The 21476-nt window shown below is 43.5% G+C and overlaps 1 protein-coding gene across 1 annotated transcript in view; it reads left to right on the top strand.

Moving 5' to 3' along the window:
- GPRC6A (G protein-coupled receptor class C group 6 member A) overlaps positions 1-21476 on the top strand; it is a 61576-nt gene that overhangs the window by 23445 nt on the left and 16655 nt on the right. The window contains exons 4-5 of the mRNA XM_033938405.1: positions 9011-9226; positions 14516-14639. Coding sequence (XP_033794296.1) covers positions 9011-9226; positions 14516-14639 — 340 coding nt within the window. The remainder of the gene's footprint in view (positions 1-9010; positions 9227-14515; positions 14640-21476) is intronic.

Genomic DNA, 21476 nt, shown 5'->3' on the forward strand with positions numbered 1-21476 from the left:
CCAAGTCCCTTTCCTGGGTACTCTTATTCAATAATATCCCTCCCATTGTATAGTTGTACCTCGAGTTTCTGCTCCCCACATGTAATACCTTACATTTCTCAATGTTGAACTTCTTCTGCCATCTCGTCGCCCAATCTTCTAGTTTGTTCAAGTCCCTTTGCAATTCTTCGCATTCCTCTGTAGTCCAAGCTCCATTAAATAGTTTAGTGTCGTCCGCAAATTTTATTATCTCGCACTTCGTCCCTGTTTCTAGATCATTTATGAAGATATTAAATAGTAGCGGCCCGAGCACCAAGCCCTGCGGGACACCACTCGTGACCCTCCTCCAGTCGGCGTAGTGGCCCTTCACTCTACCCTTTGTTTTCTACCCTCCAACCAGTTTCTGATCCATCTATGTACGTCTCCTTCCACCCCATGGTTCTTCAGTTTCCGGAGTAGACGTTCATGGGGCACCTTATCAAAGGCTTTTTGGAAATCTAGATATATGATGTCAATGGGGTCTCCTTTGTCTGATACAGATCTGAACAGGTAGAAAGTGCTAAAATAGCCTGATCCACTTCAAGTTGTATCTGATACACTTCAATTATGTGTTTTGCCAGATACACCTAAGAGCTACTACACAGTATCTCAATTTTTGTTTAATTCAGATATAAAATGTATTGAGACTTGTCAATAACTTTTAGGAAGGGCAATTACAAAAGTCATATGTCCTGGTAGATAGGCTGTGTGAAAAGTGTAGCCAATGTGTGAGTATAACTTGATTAATTGGCCTAATTGGTGCTGTTGAGGCTTATCCCGGACAATCTCAGACAGATAAACTGATTGAACCTTTAGCCCATAATATTACCAGGCTGGAGTCTGTTATTCCTTGAGCAAATTTCTTTAATAAAACTTAAACAAACTTACAGTTCAGAAGATCTTCAGGATTTCCTCTCACTCACAGAATCCACACTTCAACCAGCACCTCCTCTGGTCACTACAGCCAGAATGGCATCCAGGAGGACATCAACTTCAGGGGCCAGTCCACATGCCTAGAAGTCGTGCAGTGACCCTGCAGCCAATTCCACTCCCCCCCCCTACACACACACACACACCAGCCAATGGGTCCCTAACTGCCATGGAAGCATGACAACATGGAGAACATATGTTGCAGGGGCCATTCTTCAGGCCTGAAGATTGTGGGGTGCCCCTGCAGGCAGTGCTCCCTCAGTGATGTTGCTGCAGCTGAGGGTATTACTCGTACATGGGAACAGCCAGTAAGATGTTGCATTGAACTCTTGAGCTGTGACCATCAGTGCATGGCACAGCTGTTGGAGCAAAGGGAGCAGAAGCTTACACTGCAGGAAAGACTGTTTAAAATCATGGAGCAGCAGCTAGCAATTAGTAGACAGAATATGGAGCTGACCTGTGAAATGATGGGTATCATGCGTGGGCTTTCTTGCAAGGTGCAAACACTGTATACCCCACCACTTACCCAAGGAAGGGTAGGGGAGCCAGACTGCCTCCATGAAACCTCTAATTGACACATGCCCAGGGTCTTTGCCAAGGATTCCAGGGGTCAGCATGCCAAACCAGCATCAAGGGAGCACACATTGCCTCAGCAATTGGCAACGAGATCCCCCTGCAGTACTCAATATTTGCTGCAGCTACCTGGGAGGCAAACATGCATACAAGAGAAACACACTTACAAGGGAATTTTCATGTGCTTCACTCTGACCAGCATGGTGGACATGATGAAGACCATCCAGAAAGTACCTGCTAATCCTAGAAGGGGAAAGGAAAGGGAACGGGGTGGGGAAAGGACAAGATGCAATTGGAAGTGGTGAAAAAGAGTAGTGATGTGTTGGGAAGGGGGAAGGAAGAGCATAGGATTTTTGTGGGGTTCTTAAGGTACATGAAGGGGTAGAGGGGAGTGCTGGGGAGCATGTGATGGTGGAGGGGTCGTAGTAGATACATTAAGATGTTGAAAGGGAATACAAGATGGGCACAAAATTTTGAGGACAGTCATATGTTATACAGTAGATTGTTCATTGAAATTAAAAATTACCTTAATAGAATTGCTCTATGTATGTTCTCCGAACACCCCAAAAGATCAAAAAGGAGAAATGAACAATGTACAAGAATTACAGACTAGTAGCTTCAATTCCACTTCATGTCAAGCTATTAGAAAGCATGGCAACAAATAAAATCACAAAATACCCGGAACACCATAAACTACTACATGCCATACAATCGGGTTTCAGAAAACACAATAGCACTGAAATACTACTCAGTGCTCTGACATCTGAGATTAGAACATGCATGAGCACTGGACAAGTCCTTGTACTACAATTCGACTTAGTTAGTGCATTTGATGTGGTGGACAAGAGAGTTACGCAGGGACAGAAATCCCACCCGTCCCTGACAAAATCCCCTCCGTCCCCACGAGGAATCCCCTCCGTCCCCATAAAAATTACCTGTCCCCATAAAAAGCAGCAATTACTTCAGAAAGTTTTGATTTTTTTTAAGTCTTAGTTTATCTAAGCCAACAGTAAAATACAATCATTTTTTAACACCCCCTCCTCTCTATAAAAAAATATTTTTAGTAATAATCCATGAGTCACACAGCAAGGGTGCACCTAGGAAAAGGCAGCATCATCAACACTGCAGTGAGCATTAGAACATCAATATACCCATTGTTAAACTGAATCCAGATCAATCCTGCACAGTCAACGCTAAAAGAAAACAGTCCTTTTCATACATACAGAACACAACCTCCCTACCCCTCACACTGGCCTATTTTCTTCCTTGTCACCATCACCACACTCTCCCTACCCCTGATCCTGTCACCATCATCTCTTTACCCCCTTATGCCTGTTACTGTCACCAGATTCTCTCCCTTCCTCGTCACCCCATCAAGCCTGCCACTTCACTCTCCCTACCTCTCTCTGCCCAAGGTGGAAGGCTATCACCTTGGCTGGCCTATCTGCCACCTTATTCTCTAGCCACCTGTCATCCCTTGCTCATATCACCATTGCCTCATTCCACCATTGCTCTAGCCATGTTGTAAATGCAGCTAGTGCACTATGCTACATTACCACTGAGTGCGGTCATATGTGCCGTGCTGGGAGCATGTCTGGGGGATGGAGAGTAAGTGTGTTTTGCGCTGATTGGTTAGCACAGCTACGTTGCTGCATGCTAAGTGTGTGGTTAGCGTGTAAGCCATACTACCTAGAAAAAGTGTCGGTAAGTGCTCATGTGCTAATGGGGAAATTAATGTGTGACCATTATTGGGAAAAAAATGGAAAATGGGGCCATTTTACAACTGTGCTAAAAGAGGCCTAAGCACGTGGGAAAGTCCCATGCTGCGGATAGTGCTTTTAAGTGGGGAAGGGTATCCGCATGTAGCAACAGTCCCCTCCCTTCCACAGGTGCAGCACTACTCCAGCATCTCTCTCTCTCTTTGCTTCATTTCCAGTACCCCCCACCCCACCCCGCCCCAGGGTCCAGCACATCTTTCCCTTCCATTCAACTCCAGCCCCCTCTTGCAGGTCTGGCAGCTCTCTCCCTTCCCTTCAGTGCCATTTCTCTCCACTCCAAGGGGAGGAGTGACCTACTGGTTATAGCAGCTGTCTCAGAACCCTGAAGTTGTGAGTTTGATTCCCACTGCAACTCTTTGTGACACTGGGTAAGTCACGTAGCACTTCATTACCCCATGTAAACTGCTTTGATTGTGTAAACCACACAGAAAAAGCCGTACAGTATATCAAGTCCAATCCTCCAGCACCAGTCCCCTCCCCATGCCCTTCTCTCCATTTCCAGCCCCTCCCCCCTTCCACCCTGTAGTGCCTTCCAAAGGCAGAGCATGTTTTCTTGCTGTATGAGTGAAGTTGACTTTCAAACAACTGTAATCCACCTCCTGAAAAACCTTGGCATTCGCGACCACGTTACCCCTGCATTAGCTTCCATGCACTGGCTATCCATTCAAAAGTGCTGCGCCTTCAAAGTCCCTGATGCTCGCGTTCAAAACCTTCCATGAAACGATTCCACACTACATGACAACTAAACCACAAATCTACTTCCCAAAGCAACCACTGAGGTCCCAAGGAGAAAAACAACTGACCATATCTCCTGGCCACTCCCTCAAAACTGAAAAAGCCTGTAAACGCTCCTACTCATATTTCATACCCACAGTGGCGTACCAAGGGGGGGGGGGCGGGAGGGGCGGTCCGCCCCGGGTGCGAGCCCTGAGGGGGTGCTCCGGCGTCCGTTTCCCCCCCCCACCCCCCGACGTCTGGTTCTTCCTCTCTGGCCTCCCCGCACCATTAAGAGTACCGAAGCAGCCTGCAGCAAGATCGCGATGTCAGCGATCTTGCGCTGCTTCATGCTGTCCTCCGCCATGGTCCCGTCCCCTCCACTGACGTCAGAGGAGGGGGGCGGGTCCGCGGTGGAGGACAGCACAAGCAGCTCAAGATCGCTAACATCGCGATCTTGCTGCAGGCTGCTTCTACTCTAAATGGTGCGGGGAGGCCAGAGGGGAAGAACCGGACGTCTGGATGTGGGGTGGGAGGGGGGGGCGAGCGGTCCTTCGGTGTGGGGCGGGCAGGCAGGCCTTCAGGGGGAGATGCAGGCCTTAAAGGGGGGGGAACAAGCCTTCATGGGGGGAGACAGGCTTTTGGGGGGGACGACAGGCAGGCAGGCCTTCAAGGGGGGACAGGCAGGCAGGCCTTTAAGGGGGGGGACAGGGGGTGGGACAGGCCTTCAAGGGGGGGACAGGCCTTCAAGGAGGTGCAGGCCTTCGGGGGGGTGCAGGCCTTCTGGGGGGGTGCAGCCTTCGGGGGGGGTGCAGGCCTTCAAGGGGAGGGACAAGCCTTCAGGGGGAGATGCAGGCCTTAAAGGGGGGGGGACAAGCCTTCATGGAGGGAGACAGGCCTTCAAGGGGGGGACAGGCAGGCAGGCCTTCAAGGGGGTACAGGCAGGCAGGCCTTTAAGGGGGGGGACAGGGGGGGTGGGACAGGCCTTCAAGGGGGGGGGGACAGGCCTTCAAGGGGGTGCAGGCCTTCAAGGGGGGGGACAGGCCTTTGGGGGGGACCCTGGTATAGAAGTACACAGAGGGAAGGGGGTGTTCAAAAATGTGCATATGCCAGACTTCGGGGGGGGAAGAAATAATGGGTCTGAAAATAGAGGAGAGGGAGAGAGATGATGGACCATGGGATTTAGGGAGGGAAGGAACAGAAAGGGAGAGAAATTGGACACAAGGGATGGTTTGGAGGAGGGATAGAGATACTGGATAGGAGGGTAATTGGGAACAGAAAGGGAGAGATGGTGGGCCCTGGGGTGGTGGGGAAGGAGGGAGAGATGTTGGATGAAAGGGTAGTTAAGAAAAGGTGGATCTGTGGAGGGAGATGAAAAAAAGGAAAGATACCAGACTTCCTGGGGAGGGAAGGTAAATGGAAAGGGAGGACAGAGATGGCAGATGGATGGTTAGCATGAAGAAAGAAGGAGACCCTGGCAAGCAAGTTATCAGAAGACAACCAGAGCATGAAAAATAACCAGACAACAAAAGGTAGAAAAATTAATTTTATTTTCTGTTTTGTGATTACAATATGTCAGATTTGAAATGTGTATCCTGCCAGAGCTGGTGTTAGACCGCAAGCTAGGATTTAACAGAGAGAGGAAAAGTCCTTTTTGTTTCTTTATTTTATTTACACCACAGTGCCAGTGTGGTTAGGAGAAGCCAAAGGAGGTGAAAAAGCTATAAAACCCACCAGGATTTTTGAAAAAAATCACCCAACTAGGCAGAAAAATCGAATCGAAAAACTAATTAAATAGGCTGAATCGAAATTTTTCTTCCTGAATCGGGCAGTTTGCACTACTGTCTCAGACTTTAGGATCTGGGATTTGGGAGAGATGGCATCCTCAGTACTTTATAATGCAAGTGAAATGAGGATTTGGTCAGAATTTTGAAGAGTCTGCAGAAGAAAAATATTGTATAGGCCGGGGACATGAGACAGCAGGAAATGGGAACTTTTCTTCCTTCTATTTTTGTGAATGGAAAGGCTGAGGATGTCAGAGAGTTCAGTTAAAATATGTGCTTTATAAAAAAAATATAATAATGTGTTTTATAAAGTTTATAAGCATTGCTGGCCTAACCAGTGAGGTGTTCCTAGTGGTGGTGGTGGTGGTGGCAGTGTGTCAATGTGTTGAGAGGAAAAGGTGGTCTGGAAAATTCTCCTGAGCAAACTCCGGGCCCATTTCCACCCCCCAGTTAGTCCACTCCACTCAACTGGTTCACACACTGAGTGGGTCTTTGGGTATTGTGCCTAGGTAGTTGTTTTGGGATCTCTTCCAGTGGTTTGTCAGTATTTCCTTGTGGTCCAAGGAAGGAAACTTTGTTAACCTTAGCATTGACCTTTTGTAACAGTGCTGCTTGTGTGGCATTAGGCTATCTAGTGATCGAAAGAAAAAAAACAGACCTTTGCACATTTTTTCACTATAGGTGGGTGTATGAGGAGATTCACATTTCCTGCACAGCTAAGTCTGTGTGAAGTTCCCTTGTGTTGTATTTGACATCTAGCAAGGTCTCTGTTTGGAAGGAAAGATCTAAGCTTAAAAATGAAGTGGCCAGAAGTTATGGTAAAAGCAGATAGCTTAGCTGGTTTTAAGAAAGATTTGGACAAATTCCCGGAGGAAAAGTCCATAGTCTGTTATTAAGACATGGGGAAGTGTCTGCTTGCCCTGGATTGGTAGCATGGAATGTTGCTAATCTTTGGGTTTTGACCAGGTACTAGTGACCTGGATTGGCTACCATGAGAATGGGCTACTGGGCATGATGGACCATTGGTCTGACCCAGTTAGGCTATTCTTATGTTATGTTCTCATCTGTAGGGGCCTTTGGTTTCACTTCTTATTTTAATGTATTTTTTTTTTCTGGGAACTTATCAGTGTTTTTTATAATGGGAACAAAAATGGAAGAGAATTAATGTGTGAGGAATGGAGGGGGGGGGTAACTAATTTCTTCAGCTAAATAATTAAATCCACCTCAACCAGACATAGGAGAACTCGCACACCATTCACACACCCTCCAACCAAAAACGTCAAAAGAAAAAAACTGTTCGACAACCTCCTAACTCTCAACCCCCAACTCTACAACCTATTGACCTCGACCACAGACTACAAAACCTTCAAAAAAGAAATAAAATCCCTTCTATTCAAAAAACACATAAAACCGAACTAACACAATCAGAACTGTCCCAAGCATCACCTGCAACTACTCCATACGTACTTCTGATGTCATGACAATTCAGACATAATTTATGTTATGTTATGTTTGGAATAATGGTTACATATATGAGGTTCAATAAAATAATATTTTCACTCCCTGTTTCTATTCTGACCATTTATACCGTTTCATGGTTATTACAAAAAATATTTTTTACATGGAGGGTGGGTGGGGGGGTGTGTCAAAAAATGATGGGCCCCGGGTGCCACATACCCTAGGTACACCACTGCATACCCATCTCCCCATCTGTTAGAACACTAGATGGACTCTGGAGCTTCAGGAAGACTGTGAAAACCTTCCTCTTCACAAACCCAGCGCCTTAAGGACATGCACCCAGAAATGCCATTCAAAGTCAACGCACCTACGCCACCTACTCTCACCAGAGCTGCTTAGTGAATATGTTTTTTGTCATGTCTATATTGTAAATTATATTGTGGATGTACTTTGTAATCCATTCTGGGCTCCTTTGGGAGGACGGGCTAAATAATTGAGCAAATAAATAAATAAAAAGAATGCAGAAAGAGGCAGCTTGAGGAAAAGAGAATCATGACAAAGGCAAGGTATGAGGAAAGTCAGATCAAAACAGTTACCCATCCCATATAACATTTGAATTTTCTTCAACATCATCATCAATGTCGACTCTCAACAGAAATATGAATGCAACTGTTGCAAACAAGGTGCTTTCAGACATTTCCAGACATCTATGGCTTCTGTCCGAGCACCTAGCAGAACTTGCCTTTTTGGATGACAGAATCACACCAGAAACAAAGCTGGGGAGATCTTACATGACTTGTGGTACCGAGAGAGCGGATGCTGCAGGGCAGATAGAGAGAAGAGAGCTTGGATGACTGGGGTGAGGGAGGGAAGGGGGGGAGAGAGGAAATCTTGCATGGCGGGGGCAGAGGAAGAAGAGATGCTACATGGAAAGCACAGAAAGAGACAGGAGATTATGGATGGGAAGGTGAGAGGAGATGCTGCATAACTGGGGAGAGGGAAGAGAAATACAGAGGATATGCTGCATGGATGAGAGAAGAGAGAGAGAGAGACCAAACAGAAGATGCTGTATGCCTGGGGAGAAGAGAGAGACACAAAGAGAAGGTGCTGCATGTATGGGGTAAAGAAACAGAGACGCAGACAGGAGATGCTGTATGGCTGGGGGAAGAGAGAAACATGGATAAGAGATGTTGTGTGGCAGGGGGAAGAGATTAGGAAATAAGAGAAGCAGAATGGGAGGGCATGAGTGAGGGAAAGAGGTGGAAAGCAGTAAAAAAAAAACAAAAAAAACCAGTGTTTGAAAACTGGCCTATCTAGGTTACTGGATATCCACAGTAAATACATGAAAGGGTTACATGCATCACCTTTGTTATTTTCAAGCCTCTCATGTACATCGATGATGATGATGATGATGATGGATATCCTGAAAACCAGAATGCCTTGGGATTGGGTTGAGAAACACATGTTTAAATTATTGAATTGTATTTGATTCCAAGACAGGAGGCAGAACTTATGGGAGGTGGGGCAGGGATGGGGCAGGTGGGGGGGCATGGTGGTGAGGGGGCACAAAAACAAATGTTGGTCCAGGATGCCACACCCTCTTGATGCCCTGATGCTATCAAACCAAAAATAGCACTGACCATCACACGACACTGTTCTGTTATCACCCTGACTTCATACCTTCTATATTAATGACAGAATTGTTTTGAAAATAGGGTCCACTGCAAAGGTAATGCCTTTCATTTTCATTTGCAGTTACTCCAAGCGCTCAAGAAAGTGACCTTTATTGATGAAGGGAGAAGGATTAAGTTTAATTCAACTGGAGACATCAACATTGGATATAATGTGCTGGTATGGAAACAGACCCAGAACGGAGTGCTGAATATTACCACTGTGGCAGAATATAATTTGCAAAGTGAGGAATTTCTTTTCGTGGATGAGAAAGAAGAAGAGTATTTTTATGATTTTCAGGTACAGAACTTATAGCCAACGCGTCTTGCAAGCTAACTTATCACTTCTGGATTTTTGCTAGGACTTCTGGTTATAATACAAATATTAAGAGCATATGGACTATAGGTTATATTAGGGATGGACAGCCCAAACATGTTCATTTCATTTCCCATGTCATTGGCAGCACTGTGTGTTTTGTTTTGGTTAGCACTGGCATAGTAAGGGAGGAGGGGGTTGAGGGGGCATCCTGCCCTGGATGCCACCTTGGCGGAGGCATCAGCACAGGCACATCTCATCTTCCCCTGGTATCTCTTCAAACCTTTACCGGCTGCGAGCAGCATCTCTTACCTGCTGCTTGTGTTGGCTTCATCCCTCCCTGTGACATCACTTCCTGTTCGTGATATCAGAGGGAAGGAAAAGGGCCAGTGTGAACAGCGGGTAGGAGATGCTGCTCGAGGCCGGTGAAGATTTGAAGAGGTATGTGGGTAGGGTCATGAGAAAAGATGCATGGGGGGCACATGGTGCTGGGGGGAGGAGCCAAGGGGAGCATGGCATGATGATGCCAGGTGCCTCCTTCCTGTGTGCAAATATCTCTCGCTATGCCACTGTTGGTTAGTCTTCATTTGGGAGGTCATTTTTAGGAGTGCTAACCTTTTGAAATAGTGTACCCTATTTGTAAAGAATAGGCAGTGGTTGCAAAAAGAGTGCACTCTTTCAAAAAGAGTTCAAATTCTTTTCCAATGGTTTATACAAACATGATAGTTTGCGCATGTTTGTACTATCAGCAATGAGTGCACATTCTTTCTAAATGAGTACTATATTATACTATACTATACAGGTCTTATATCCCACAGTTTTTCAACAAGGTTTCAATGCAGCTAACAAAAGTCTTTGTACAGCATTTAACATTAGAAATAATGAATGAGGCAAGAGATCAGTAAAGGTAGATATACTGGTTAGGGGTCTTCTCATCTTATGTGGAGAAGAGATATGTCTTAAGTGGATGCAGAAGTAAGAGAAGACCTGTCGTAGAGATGTTGGGAGTTTGTTCCAACTGCACGGAGCTTGGAATTCGAAAGTGGACTTGAACATCTTTTTCTGGTGGATTTGTTGAGGAGACAGGAAGTGGAAGGGAGTTGAGGAAGGAGGAACTTTGTGGATCACGCATGCCATCTTGAACTGTATTCATTTCTTAATCAATAACCAATGTAGTTCTCTTAGAAGTGGGGTGGCCTTGTCCATTTTGTTGGCTCTGAGTATCAGTATGGCCGTTGTATTCTGAAGTATCTGTAATCTTTTGTGTTCCTTTTCTGTGGTACCAGTGTATAGAAAAAGTGGGCTCCTTTCATTAAGGTGCGCTAAAGGATTTAGCACACACTAAATGCTAAAAAGCCCATTTTATACTTATAGTACAGCATTTAGCATCCATCAATCACTAGCACACACAATCCATTAGCACATCTTGTAAAAGGACCCCAGTTTGCACTCCTTGCAAAGACAGCACACCATTATCAGTAAATGAAACAAACCACAGAATATTGTGTTTTCTTCTGCTTTCCTTTATTAGTTAATGACATGAGATATGTTTTTAATACTTCCTATGTAAATCAATGAACAGGATGGATCACCTAATTGTTACATATAATGTATGTTTAAAACAGAGGAGAAAAGACCTCAAAAAACATACATTATATGTAACAATTAGGTGATCCATCCTGTTCATTGATTTACATATCGTTTTTTTGGACACTCCATTACGTTTCCATTCAATATTTCAGTTAATACTTCCTATGTCACAGGAAATAACAGCCTATTCCTAGATTATGTGCCCCACACAAACCCTTCAACAGCTCCCCCCCCCCCCCCATTAGGGTTACCATATTTGTGAAGTGAAAAAAAGAGAACACATGACCTCACTCTCACTCAAACCAGCCCCATCTTTGCCCTACCTCAGTTCTGCCCCACCATGTCCTTACCCCAACCCCAGCCTCCCACCGGCCTTGCCCTTGCCCTGCCCTTCACCTTTTACCTCTTAGTCCCACTTGCCATCCTTTGTACTCTTTTAGTGTTTCTCTCTCCTTCCAAGTCACTTCCAAGTGGGTGATTTCTCGTTCTACCTGCATGTAATCTCCCCTCCGTGGGTGCTACTCTCTCTCTTCTTCCCTCCAACCTTCCCCTCCCCTCCTCCATAGCTACTTCTCTCTCTCTCTCTCTCAATCTACCCCACCCCCCACCCCAAAGGTGCTTCTCTGTCCCTTCCTTCAAATCCCCAGCCCACGAGTGCTTCTCTATCTCTCCTTCTCTTTCTTCTTTCTTTCCTCCCCCAGCAGGATCCAGTGGCATGGGCTCCCTGCCTCTCCAGCCCTGGCCCAGCCCAGAATCAAGTGCCTCTCCCTTGTTCCCCACCTACCTCCTCTGTCGAATATTTAATTTTCGGGCAGGCCGGCAGCATCAGCGAGGTGATCCTGCTGCTGTAAGCCTGCACCAGAAGCCTTCATTCTGCAGCGACTTCTTGTTCCCGCGTAGGCGGGACAGCTGCAGCTCCACTCCCTACTCCTTCCATGCCACATTCTTGCCCTCCCTTCCCACCCCGTACCTCTTAAAATCTTTGCCTGCATGAGCAGCTTCCCCAGCTGGCTTTTCCTCTGACGCCATCCAGAAGTAATTTCAGAGGAAGCCAGGCCGGTGTGAGCAGCCAGCTAGAGTAGTTGCTCGCGCTGGTGAAGATTTTAAAGAGGTACGAAGGGGGAGGGGAAGGGGCGGTGAAGGGAGTATGGCATCAGGGGGCGGAGAGGTTCTGGCACCCCCACCAAGATGGTGTTTGGAATAGTCCCCCCCCCCTTACTATGCCACCGCACATGAGGCAGCCCAGTTACCTCCTGCAGTTGGTGGTGAACCTGGATATTCAATGCTGGGGCCATATCCAGCCTTCAGTATTGAATTGCCGGGCTAAGTGCAGCCGCTGGATGGCTAAGGCATAGCAGCCAAAGATAGACCTGCTTTTTAGGAGGGTCTATCTGGCCACTAGATTTAGCAGATCTAATCTAATCTAATCTTCAGTTTATATACCGGATCATTTCCCGAAGGAACTCGACTCGGTTTACAATTAATTAAATATAAAATAACATAGTAATAGACCATATGGAGAGAGTGCTATTAGAATAACAATTCCTGAAACAGTACTATTTGTTAAGATTAAAATAGAAATTTATTTACAGTTTGTCAGCTGGTGATCTTAAAATCTATTGCGTAAACAGCCAAGTTTTTAAATCTTTCCGAAATTGCTGTAACTGACAGTCTTAAGGAATCTGGGAATTTGTTCCAGATCTCTACCAATTTAAATGCCATAGATTTACTAAGCTTCCCGGAACATTTAAGTCCTCTAGAGGATGGAAATGATAATTTATAAATTGTTGTAATCCTTGAGTGGCAAGATCTAATAGCATTCCAACATAGAGGAATTGAAGGATCGAATATTCCATAGAGGAATTTAAAAACGACACACGCGCACTTAAACTGTATCCTATGACGAACTGGAAGCCAGTGAAGCTTTCTCAATAATAGGGAAACATGGTCGTATTTTCTCTTTCCAAAGATAAGTTTAGCCGCTGTATTCTGTATCAGTTGAAGTCGGTCTAGACTACCCTGTTTGATACCCAAATAAATAGAGTTACAATAGTCCAATTGAGCAAGCATAGTGGACTGTACCAATAATGAGTAGTGTTCATGATAAAATAATGACCTAACTTTTCTCAGCATTTGCAAATTGAAGAAACATTTATTTGCCAAAGAGTTTATCTGGTCATTAAAAGTAAGAGAAGAATCCAGAATAATACCAAAGACTCTGGAAGTGAAATCAAGTTGTAATAAGATACCTGACTTCATTACAACATTAGCAGGGATAATTTCCAGTCTAGGCCCGATCCAAAGCAATTTCATTTGGATGGAATTTGCCCACCTCTGAAGCTTAGAGATGCAGTTGTCTATTCCTATAATCGCTAAGATCGTGACTAACTTCTAGTAGGATGAAAATATCATCCGCATAAGTAAATATAGTCGCAACAGATGAAAGGCAAAAATTTTTCAATGAGGTCATGTAGATGTTAAACAGAATTGGTGACAAAGGGGAGCCCTGTGGTGCCCCACATTTGGGTGTCCATGAAGATGAAATCTCACCCTCTACATCAGGGGTCTCAAAGTCCCTCCTTGGGGGCCGCAATCCAGTCGGGTTTTCAGGATTTCCCCAATGAATATGCATTGAAAGCAGTGCATGCACATAGATCTCATGCATATTCATTGGGGAAATCCTGAAAACCCGACTGGATTGCGGCCCTCAAGGAGGGACTTTGAGATCCCTGCTCTACACATACTTCATAGGAGCATTGCAAAAGAAATTTACTAAACCAATTAATATTTACTAAACCAATTAATATTTACTAAACCATTGAATATTGGCACTGAACCACTATGTTGTGCAGCATAGCCAGTTACCGGCCAATCTGCTGACTGGGATATTTAATGGGAGATGACCAGCTATTTCCCACTGAATATCAGCTGTTAGTCAGCTTAGTGGTATTTAACTGGCTGGGAGCCATTCCTGGCCAGGTAAATATGGCTAAATATTTGGGAGTGTGTGATTCCAAGTTTTCTAATATGTAATACTGGAAACAATAGGTTGCCAGATTTCCTCTATAAAAAAAGAGGACATCTGGCTCTGCCCCAGCTCCACCCCACTCCACCCCACATGAACCTCCCCGAGCTCAGGAACGCAACTGTACATGTGCAGATGTCAAAGCAATGACATCACGCACAAATGCACATGCGAATGACATCATCACATCGACATCTGCTCATGCACAGACATCCTCCAGATGTGGCCCTGAAGTCGAGGACTTCTGAAACCCGGATAAACTGCCGGGATTTGTAAATTCCGCCAGGCACCCAGACAGTCCTCTAAAAAGAGGACATGTCAGGGTTTTCCCGGATGTCTGGCACCCTAGGAAACTATTTTTTTATGGTGTGGAGACAACAATATTTTGCCTGTATTATTCCTTCCTTCTAAGCTCCTTCTGTCACAAATCCAGCTTGTTGAACCAGTATATGTTAAGTCATTCATGTTTTTCTATTGCAAAGCACATAACATCATAATTATACTCATGAGATAACAGTGGCTTCTCCATTTTAGCAATATTTTGCTCATTGCTTATACATAATGCTTAATTGGGAACAACACATCTTAGATAATTACAGGATAAGCAGATGTGTTGGCAGCAAGGAAGATAATCCTGTTTGTTTCCAATGATAATGTAGGAGATTCAGTCCAAGTGCTCCGATGAATGCCAACCAGGACAAATGAAGAAGACATCAACCAGTCCACACACATGCTGCTATGATTGCGTGATTTGCCCAGAAAACCATTACACTAATGAGACAGGTAGGCAAAGGAAAAATTTTTTATGTCCAGAATCTTTAGCAGAAAGGCTGCTCTGTTTTCTACACTTTTGTCAATGGTGATCAATAGGTGAAGTTCAGGAGTTAATAGGTTTAGTAAATTGACTTATCTTCCAATTACCCTGGTGGATTTCAAAGAAGCATGAGTTTTCTTTCACAATGAAAAAAGATAGCATATTGCAAGGTCTTTATAGCAGAAGAAGAGAAAGGACTTAGGTACTTGTTTTCTTTTCATTTGAGGAAGGTTCTAAGTTAGGAACTAGGGCCTCCGATGCTCTAAAATTGCCGTTAAAATCCTGTGGGTTACTGTGGTGTGGTAAATTGTTTAATTTGAAAATGATGATCGATGTTCAAACAACGTAAAATCTGGTAGCCCTAATTTTGGAGAAACAAAATTCTGAAGATGGCATATGTAGGATTGCTTGAAATATTTAAAATATGATATTATATTGAAAAAAGATGGACTGATGATGAGCTCTCATCAAAATCATATTCTGAGAAGTGCACCTCTGATGGCATGTGTGGTCAGAGTGAACTATCATTGATTGTGGTGTCAGTTTGTAATCAGGCATGTCCTCTTCTGATATTTCAAACTGCTGCTCTGTTAATGTCTCTTCTCCCCCCTCACACCCTTTCATCAGCTTTTCCTCTTCCATTTCCTGTTACTACTATTTATGATTTCTATAACAGGCTTTTGGTTGCTAGTTACTGCTACTTTCCTGATTAAAGCTCTAGACGTTAACTCAAATGAAGACCCAGAATGGGAAATTATTACGGATGGGCACCCACAAAGCTTTTCTTTCATCTTTTATTATGTTTGTAAATGAATATTGTTGAGAGCATACACTTGAGCACTTAGGGCCTGATTCTATACGTGGCGCAATTGTCAATCATCTGCTAGGCACCATTTATAGAATAGCACCTAGAGGCACCTAAGAGGTCTTAGGTGCTGGAAGGCGTTGAAACCTTAGGTGCACATCCATTTATGCCAGGGTTTTTTTGGCCTAATTGAGTGCCTAAATCAAACCTTGCTCAAAATCTGCCGATATCAGCCCCTAGCCATGCATACTTGTTGGTAGGCACCTGGGGGTAGACGCCTACCAGATAACTAATTTTTAAAATGATTTTAAATTGTTTTTAATGATGCTTTCAATTTTCTGCACCGATTAAGCCTAATTAGATAATTAAGTTAGGCACCTAGATTGGCTAGACATGTCGATCTAAGCACCTAACTTTAGGTATGTTTTATACAATCAGGGCCATAGTGCACACTCTTAACAGTAGATATTAGTTTCAAATGAGAACCTATCCTGGAGTGGCAAAATGACCTGTACAGGACAATAATGAAGCATGAAAGTTATACATATACCCCCCACCTCTTTTATCAAGCTACACCATCTAGAGTTACCATACATCCTATTTACCTGGACATGTCCGTTTTTTAGAGGGCATGTCCGGGCGTCCGGATGGCTTTTCAAAACCTGGCACTTTGTCCGGGTTCTAAAAACTCAGATTGCTTCGGAAGGGGCATCTGGACATGCATGGAAGCCCTCCCAACCGAAACAAGCAGGCTGAGGGGACGGGGCTAGAGGCAGGGCTAGGGGCGAGGCTGGGGCATGGCGTGGGCGTAACGGGTGGGGATGGGGTGTGCCTGGGCTAGCCTGTGGGGTGGGTCTATGGGTCCAGATTTTGCATCCGTAAAATCTGGTAATATTAGAGCCGTCCATTCTGTTCCTATGAGCGGTTCAGCATTTAGCTTGTGCTGCTCGACAGCGCAGCTTGATAAAAGGAGGGGGGGGAATAGTTTGCAAAATCTTCCACTTACATGGGTATATAATAATAATAATAATAACTTTATTCTTGTATACCACCATACCCAGTGAGTTCTAGGCGGTTCACATTAATTAGACATGGTTACATGCAGTTAAGTATTAATTGAACAGATTTACATTAATTAAACATAGTTACGTGCATAGTTACATGCGGTACACATAATTTAAACATAGTTACATGCAGTTAAGTATTAATTGAACAGTTTTACGTTGAGTTATATGCCAGCATTACACATGAAGAACCCCACGTGATGTCATTCATTTTGAAAAATTCCCAGTGTTAATGCCACAAAAAAAAAAAAAAATTATTTCCCATGGTCTTACAGTGTTTTTATAATAGCCTCTGCATTCAGAGAACCTTTTGTAAAATACACATCAAACTGTGGGCATCCAGATGGTTATGTGAACAATGTAAAATCTGGCACAGAAATTTAGGCAAACAAGCACAGGGAGGCTTTCGCCCTCAAGTTGTTACATTACTACAGTCAACATACAGATCAGCCACTGCTAAACTGTACTATCGCTTAGACCCAGTCAGACGCAGCATGGAAGTTTCATGATGGGAGTTTTAGGTTGGCAATCAGGAAACTGAATAGACCACAAAACAGTGTACCTGAATATTATCTGACTCAAACAGCGGTGCTAACTTAAAAAGATAACCACTCTCTTTAGGTTTAGAACTACAAAGTTAGCAGTCCTACTTAGAGAATTTGGCAGAACATTCTTTAAAGATAAATCGATAAGTAATTCTCTTGTCTTTAAATAGCAGCTGTTCTACTGAATATTGATCAATTGCTTTTAACTTGGGGAACTCTGATTTTGTGAGGCTTTTTTTTTAAGTAATCTTTTAACTCTAATGTATTTTTATTAGAAGTATTTGTCTGAGAGCCTTACTAAGTATCGAGGCTGGTCTAGAATATATATATAGATAGATAGATATAAATAAGTCATAGCTACTCACAGTATAGAAAATATATTATGACATTAAATTAGAATATTTATTTACAGTGTTTAAAACACATCCATTTGTGCCCTTGAGTGGAACTGTCTCCTAGCAACCATATAGTGAGGGACCCCCACAACCTTATAGTTTTCCTGGCATGATATAGGAGTGATTTGCCATGTATTTCTCCTGTGCAGTGTATTACTGCTGCCAGATCGTGCCCAGCATTAGGCCCAGTCACAAAGATCTGCGGCTCTACTTATTAAGCTATTCCTCAGCTACATAAAGATGCATGTTGTTGTTGTTATGTCAACTCAAAAAAACAAAACCCTGCAAACTAATATAGCCAATATTGTCTAAACAAATCGCGACCTTAGAATTACTTGGTTCTAACTGTACCGAAAGTCATTCTCAGGAATTTGAAGTGGAGGTTTGTGGGGCAATTTGGTGTTCAATGACATGGGTGGATTTATTTATTAATTTAACACCAGAACAGAGTTTCTCCACATACTACATGATGATAATATAAAGATGATGTCAGATAGAACCCAGAAGTCATTACTGAAAATTGTCACTTAGAACCCTGTAATTCTAAGGTCGAGAAATCTAAATAAAAGTTGGCTAACAGTCTTCGTCCCTTGAGGGGAATGTGAAGGATAGAAACCAAGCTGATGATGATGATGATTTTTTCTATTTTTTTCTTTATTATTTTTCATTTTGCCTTCTCCCTTGATGCTAATGTTAAAAAGGTATTTATTCGATATTTATATTACACTGGTTATAGTGGTTATATTGAAAAGGACTAAATGATGTATGGGGCAATTCTTATTTAGACTTATGTCTAGTGCTGGTCACCTATAAGTTATTGCCCGAGCCCATAATCCCTTGTTTACTTTCGAAGGGCTCATACTGATGTCCATTATTTAATAGATTGGTTTGGGTTTTTTTTTTTTTTTGTTTTTAATTCTTTATTCATTTACAAACTTACAATAAGTGTGACATTTGTTCAAACAAATTAACAATAAATACATCACTTAATAATCATCATTGGTACAAAACATAAACTCTTATCACCTCCCCCCTTCCCACCCTTTCCTACCATATAATCAAATATCTTATAGAATATGTAATAGTAAAATAACCCCCCTTCCCCCCTCACTATTGAACTTGTAAATTTAAGGGAAACAATTTCATCTAAACAGTAAAATATTTTGTTAATGGCTCCCACACATCTTGAAATTTCCTGAAACAACCCCGCTGAATTGCAATAAATCTCTCCATTTTATAAACATGACATAAAGAATTCCACCCAAAATTATAATTTAATCTACTCCAATCTTTCTAATTATACGTAATTTGTTGAATGGCAACACCAGTCATTATGAGTAATAATTTATTATTGTTTGTAGAAATCTGACTAGATTGGTTTCTATCCTTCACATTCCCCTCAAGGAACGAAGACTATTAGCAAACTTTTATTTAGAGTTGTTGTTATGTGCCATCAACTCATGCTCGAGTCCTAGCGACTTGATGAGCTGCAGATCTGAAAAAGAAATCGGTTTTGTGCTAGTCCGTAAAGGTCCTTCAGCGTCATTCTTATGGTTGTTTTCAACGTGTCCAGCCATCCAATTGCAGGTAGGGTTACCAGTTGTCCGGATTTCCCCAGACATGTTCTCCTTTTGAGAACATGTCTGGGGATCCGGACGGCTTTTCAAAACCCAGCACTTTGTCCGGGTTTTGCAAAGCTTCCCTCTGAAATTTTGTCAGACAAGAGGACATCCGCACATTCATGGATGCCCTCCTGCCCTGACCAGAGCAAGCAGCGAGAGCAGGGCTAGGGCGGGATTAGAGGCTAGACTGGGGCATAACGGGGCGGGGATGGGTAGGCCTGGGGGTGGGTCTAGGGGTGTGGATTTTACAAATGTAAAATCTGGAAACCCTACTTGCAGGTCACCCTCTTCGCCTGCTTCCTGTGATCTACCCAAACATGAAGTCCTTCTCCAGTGATCTATCTCTTCTGATGGTGTGACCAAAATAAGACAGTCGTAACATCATCATTTGGGCTTCAAGGGACATAGTCAGTTTGATCTCTTCCAGAAATGATTTGTTAGATCTTCTGGCAGTCAACGGCACACCTAAAATCCTTCTCCAGCACCAAAGCTCAAATGAGTCAATCTTCTTTCTGTTTTGTTTCTGTAGTGTCCAGCTTTCGCATCCATAACTGACCACTATGAAAATGAGTGCGTGGACAAGTCTGATCTTCATTTGGAGTGTTACCTCCTTGCCTTTGAATACTTTGTCGAGAATCTTCATTGAAGAGCAACCAAGTGCTATTCTGCGGAGTATTTCCTCCTTGCTAGTTGCTTCTTAGTTTACAAAATTGCCCAGGAGATTGAAATCCTTTACAACTTCTATTCTATCGCCTTCAAGCTCAAAATCTTCATCATTTTCCATGTTCATAATTTTTGTCTTGTTTATGTTCAGTTCTAATCCCATGTTATGATTTTTGGCTTTGACTTTTCTCAGCAGATACAGCATGTCTTCTTTGCTGCTAGTGATGAGCGGTGTTTTATTTGCATAGCGCAGGTTGTTTATATTTTGGCCATCAACTTTGAAATCGACACTCTCTTCTTCCAAATTTGCTTTTCTGAAGATGGTTTCATTGTACAGGTTGAATAGATGAGGTGACAAGATGCATCCTTGCCTGACACCATGTTTTATTGCTGTATTCAGTTCACACTGCAGCTTCTTGATTTTCATATATGCTCTCTGTCAGCTGAGTTATGTGTTTGGATATTCCCATTTGTACTAAAGTTCTCCTTAGTTTATTGTGATCCTCACAGTCAAAAGCTTTATTGTAGTTTTTGGTATTCTTTGTTCTTCTCCAATTTCCATCTAACATTGGCAATAAGGTCTCTTGTTCCTTGACCTTTTCTAAAACCAGCCTGAACTTCGGGTAGTTCTTGCTCAACGTATGATTGGAGTCTTTGTTGCATTATTTTAAGCAGGAAAAAAAAAAAAGACAAACTCATCTGCTTTCACTTCTACTGTATTGCAAATATAAGTGTAGTGTTCTGTATGACCACTAGAGGTCACCGCAGCACAGAAAAGAGAAAGATGAATTGACTAGTAGCTACCCAATTGCCAGAGGTAAAAGTAAAAGTGGTAAAGGAAAGCCATTAGTGGTCAGGTCTGAGAAAGAACTAAGGCCTAGATTCACTAAGCGTACCGATCGTGTCCCGATCACTGCGACCTTGACCCGATTCACTAACCTTCCTCCGTATCCGATCCGTACATGCAAATGAGGGGAAATGGCATGCAACGTAGGAAGGCAGCGATTCACTAAAAAGAAGAAGGAACACTGGCTGGACTGGCCAATCAAAAAAGAAGCGACTGCTGAGGACAAGTCGCTCATGTCCTTTCTGACTGTCCTGCTTTCTGCCGCCCTGAAATCTCAGTCCTGCAGCCCTGAAATAAAACATCTCTCTTGAGCAAAAGTGCCCTGCTCTCTGCCACCCTGCCTCTCTGCCGCCCTTCGAGCCCGTGATTTTAACCCGCGGGTTTAAAGCGTGTTCTAATCTGGCTGCAGCGTGCTCTGTTCTGTTAGCAAAGCGTGTTCTTTTCCAGCAAACACCCCCCCCCCCATCCCCCCATTTTGAACTCGCTTGTTGTGTGGAGAGCCAGCACATGCCCGGACCGCATCTACAGGCAAAGAAGATGGTCTGTGCATGCATCTGGATCGCTCTGCAGTGATCCATGGGGTTGCTGTGGGGCGTGCCTCCGATCGCTGCAATTTGCATGAGGACGCGTTGTGAATCGGTCGCCTGGGAAGACTCGGCCACGGATCGCCCACGGATCGGATCGCTTCACTTAGGTGAGTTTAGTGAATCCAGCCCTAAGAATTCAATCTGTCTCCTACCCTATCTGCTTAATCAGTCCTTTTGTAAATCCCTACTTGAGCAATATGCATAGATTCACCTTTGTCCTGTATATCTATCTTAATTAGATTGTAAGATCTTTCGAGTAGAGACCGTCTCTTGATTGT

The sequence above is a fragment of the Geotrypetes seraphini genome, chromosome 3, assembly GCF_902459505.1.
Source record: "Geotrypetes seraphini chromosome 3, aGeoSer1.1, whole genome shotgun sequence".
Taxonomy (NCBI): domain Eukaryota; kingdom Metazoa; phylum Chordata; class Amphibia; order Gymnophiona; family Dermophiidae; genus Geotrypetes; species Geotrypetes seraphini.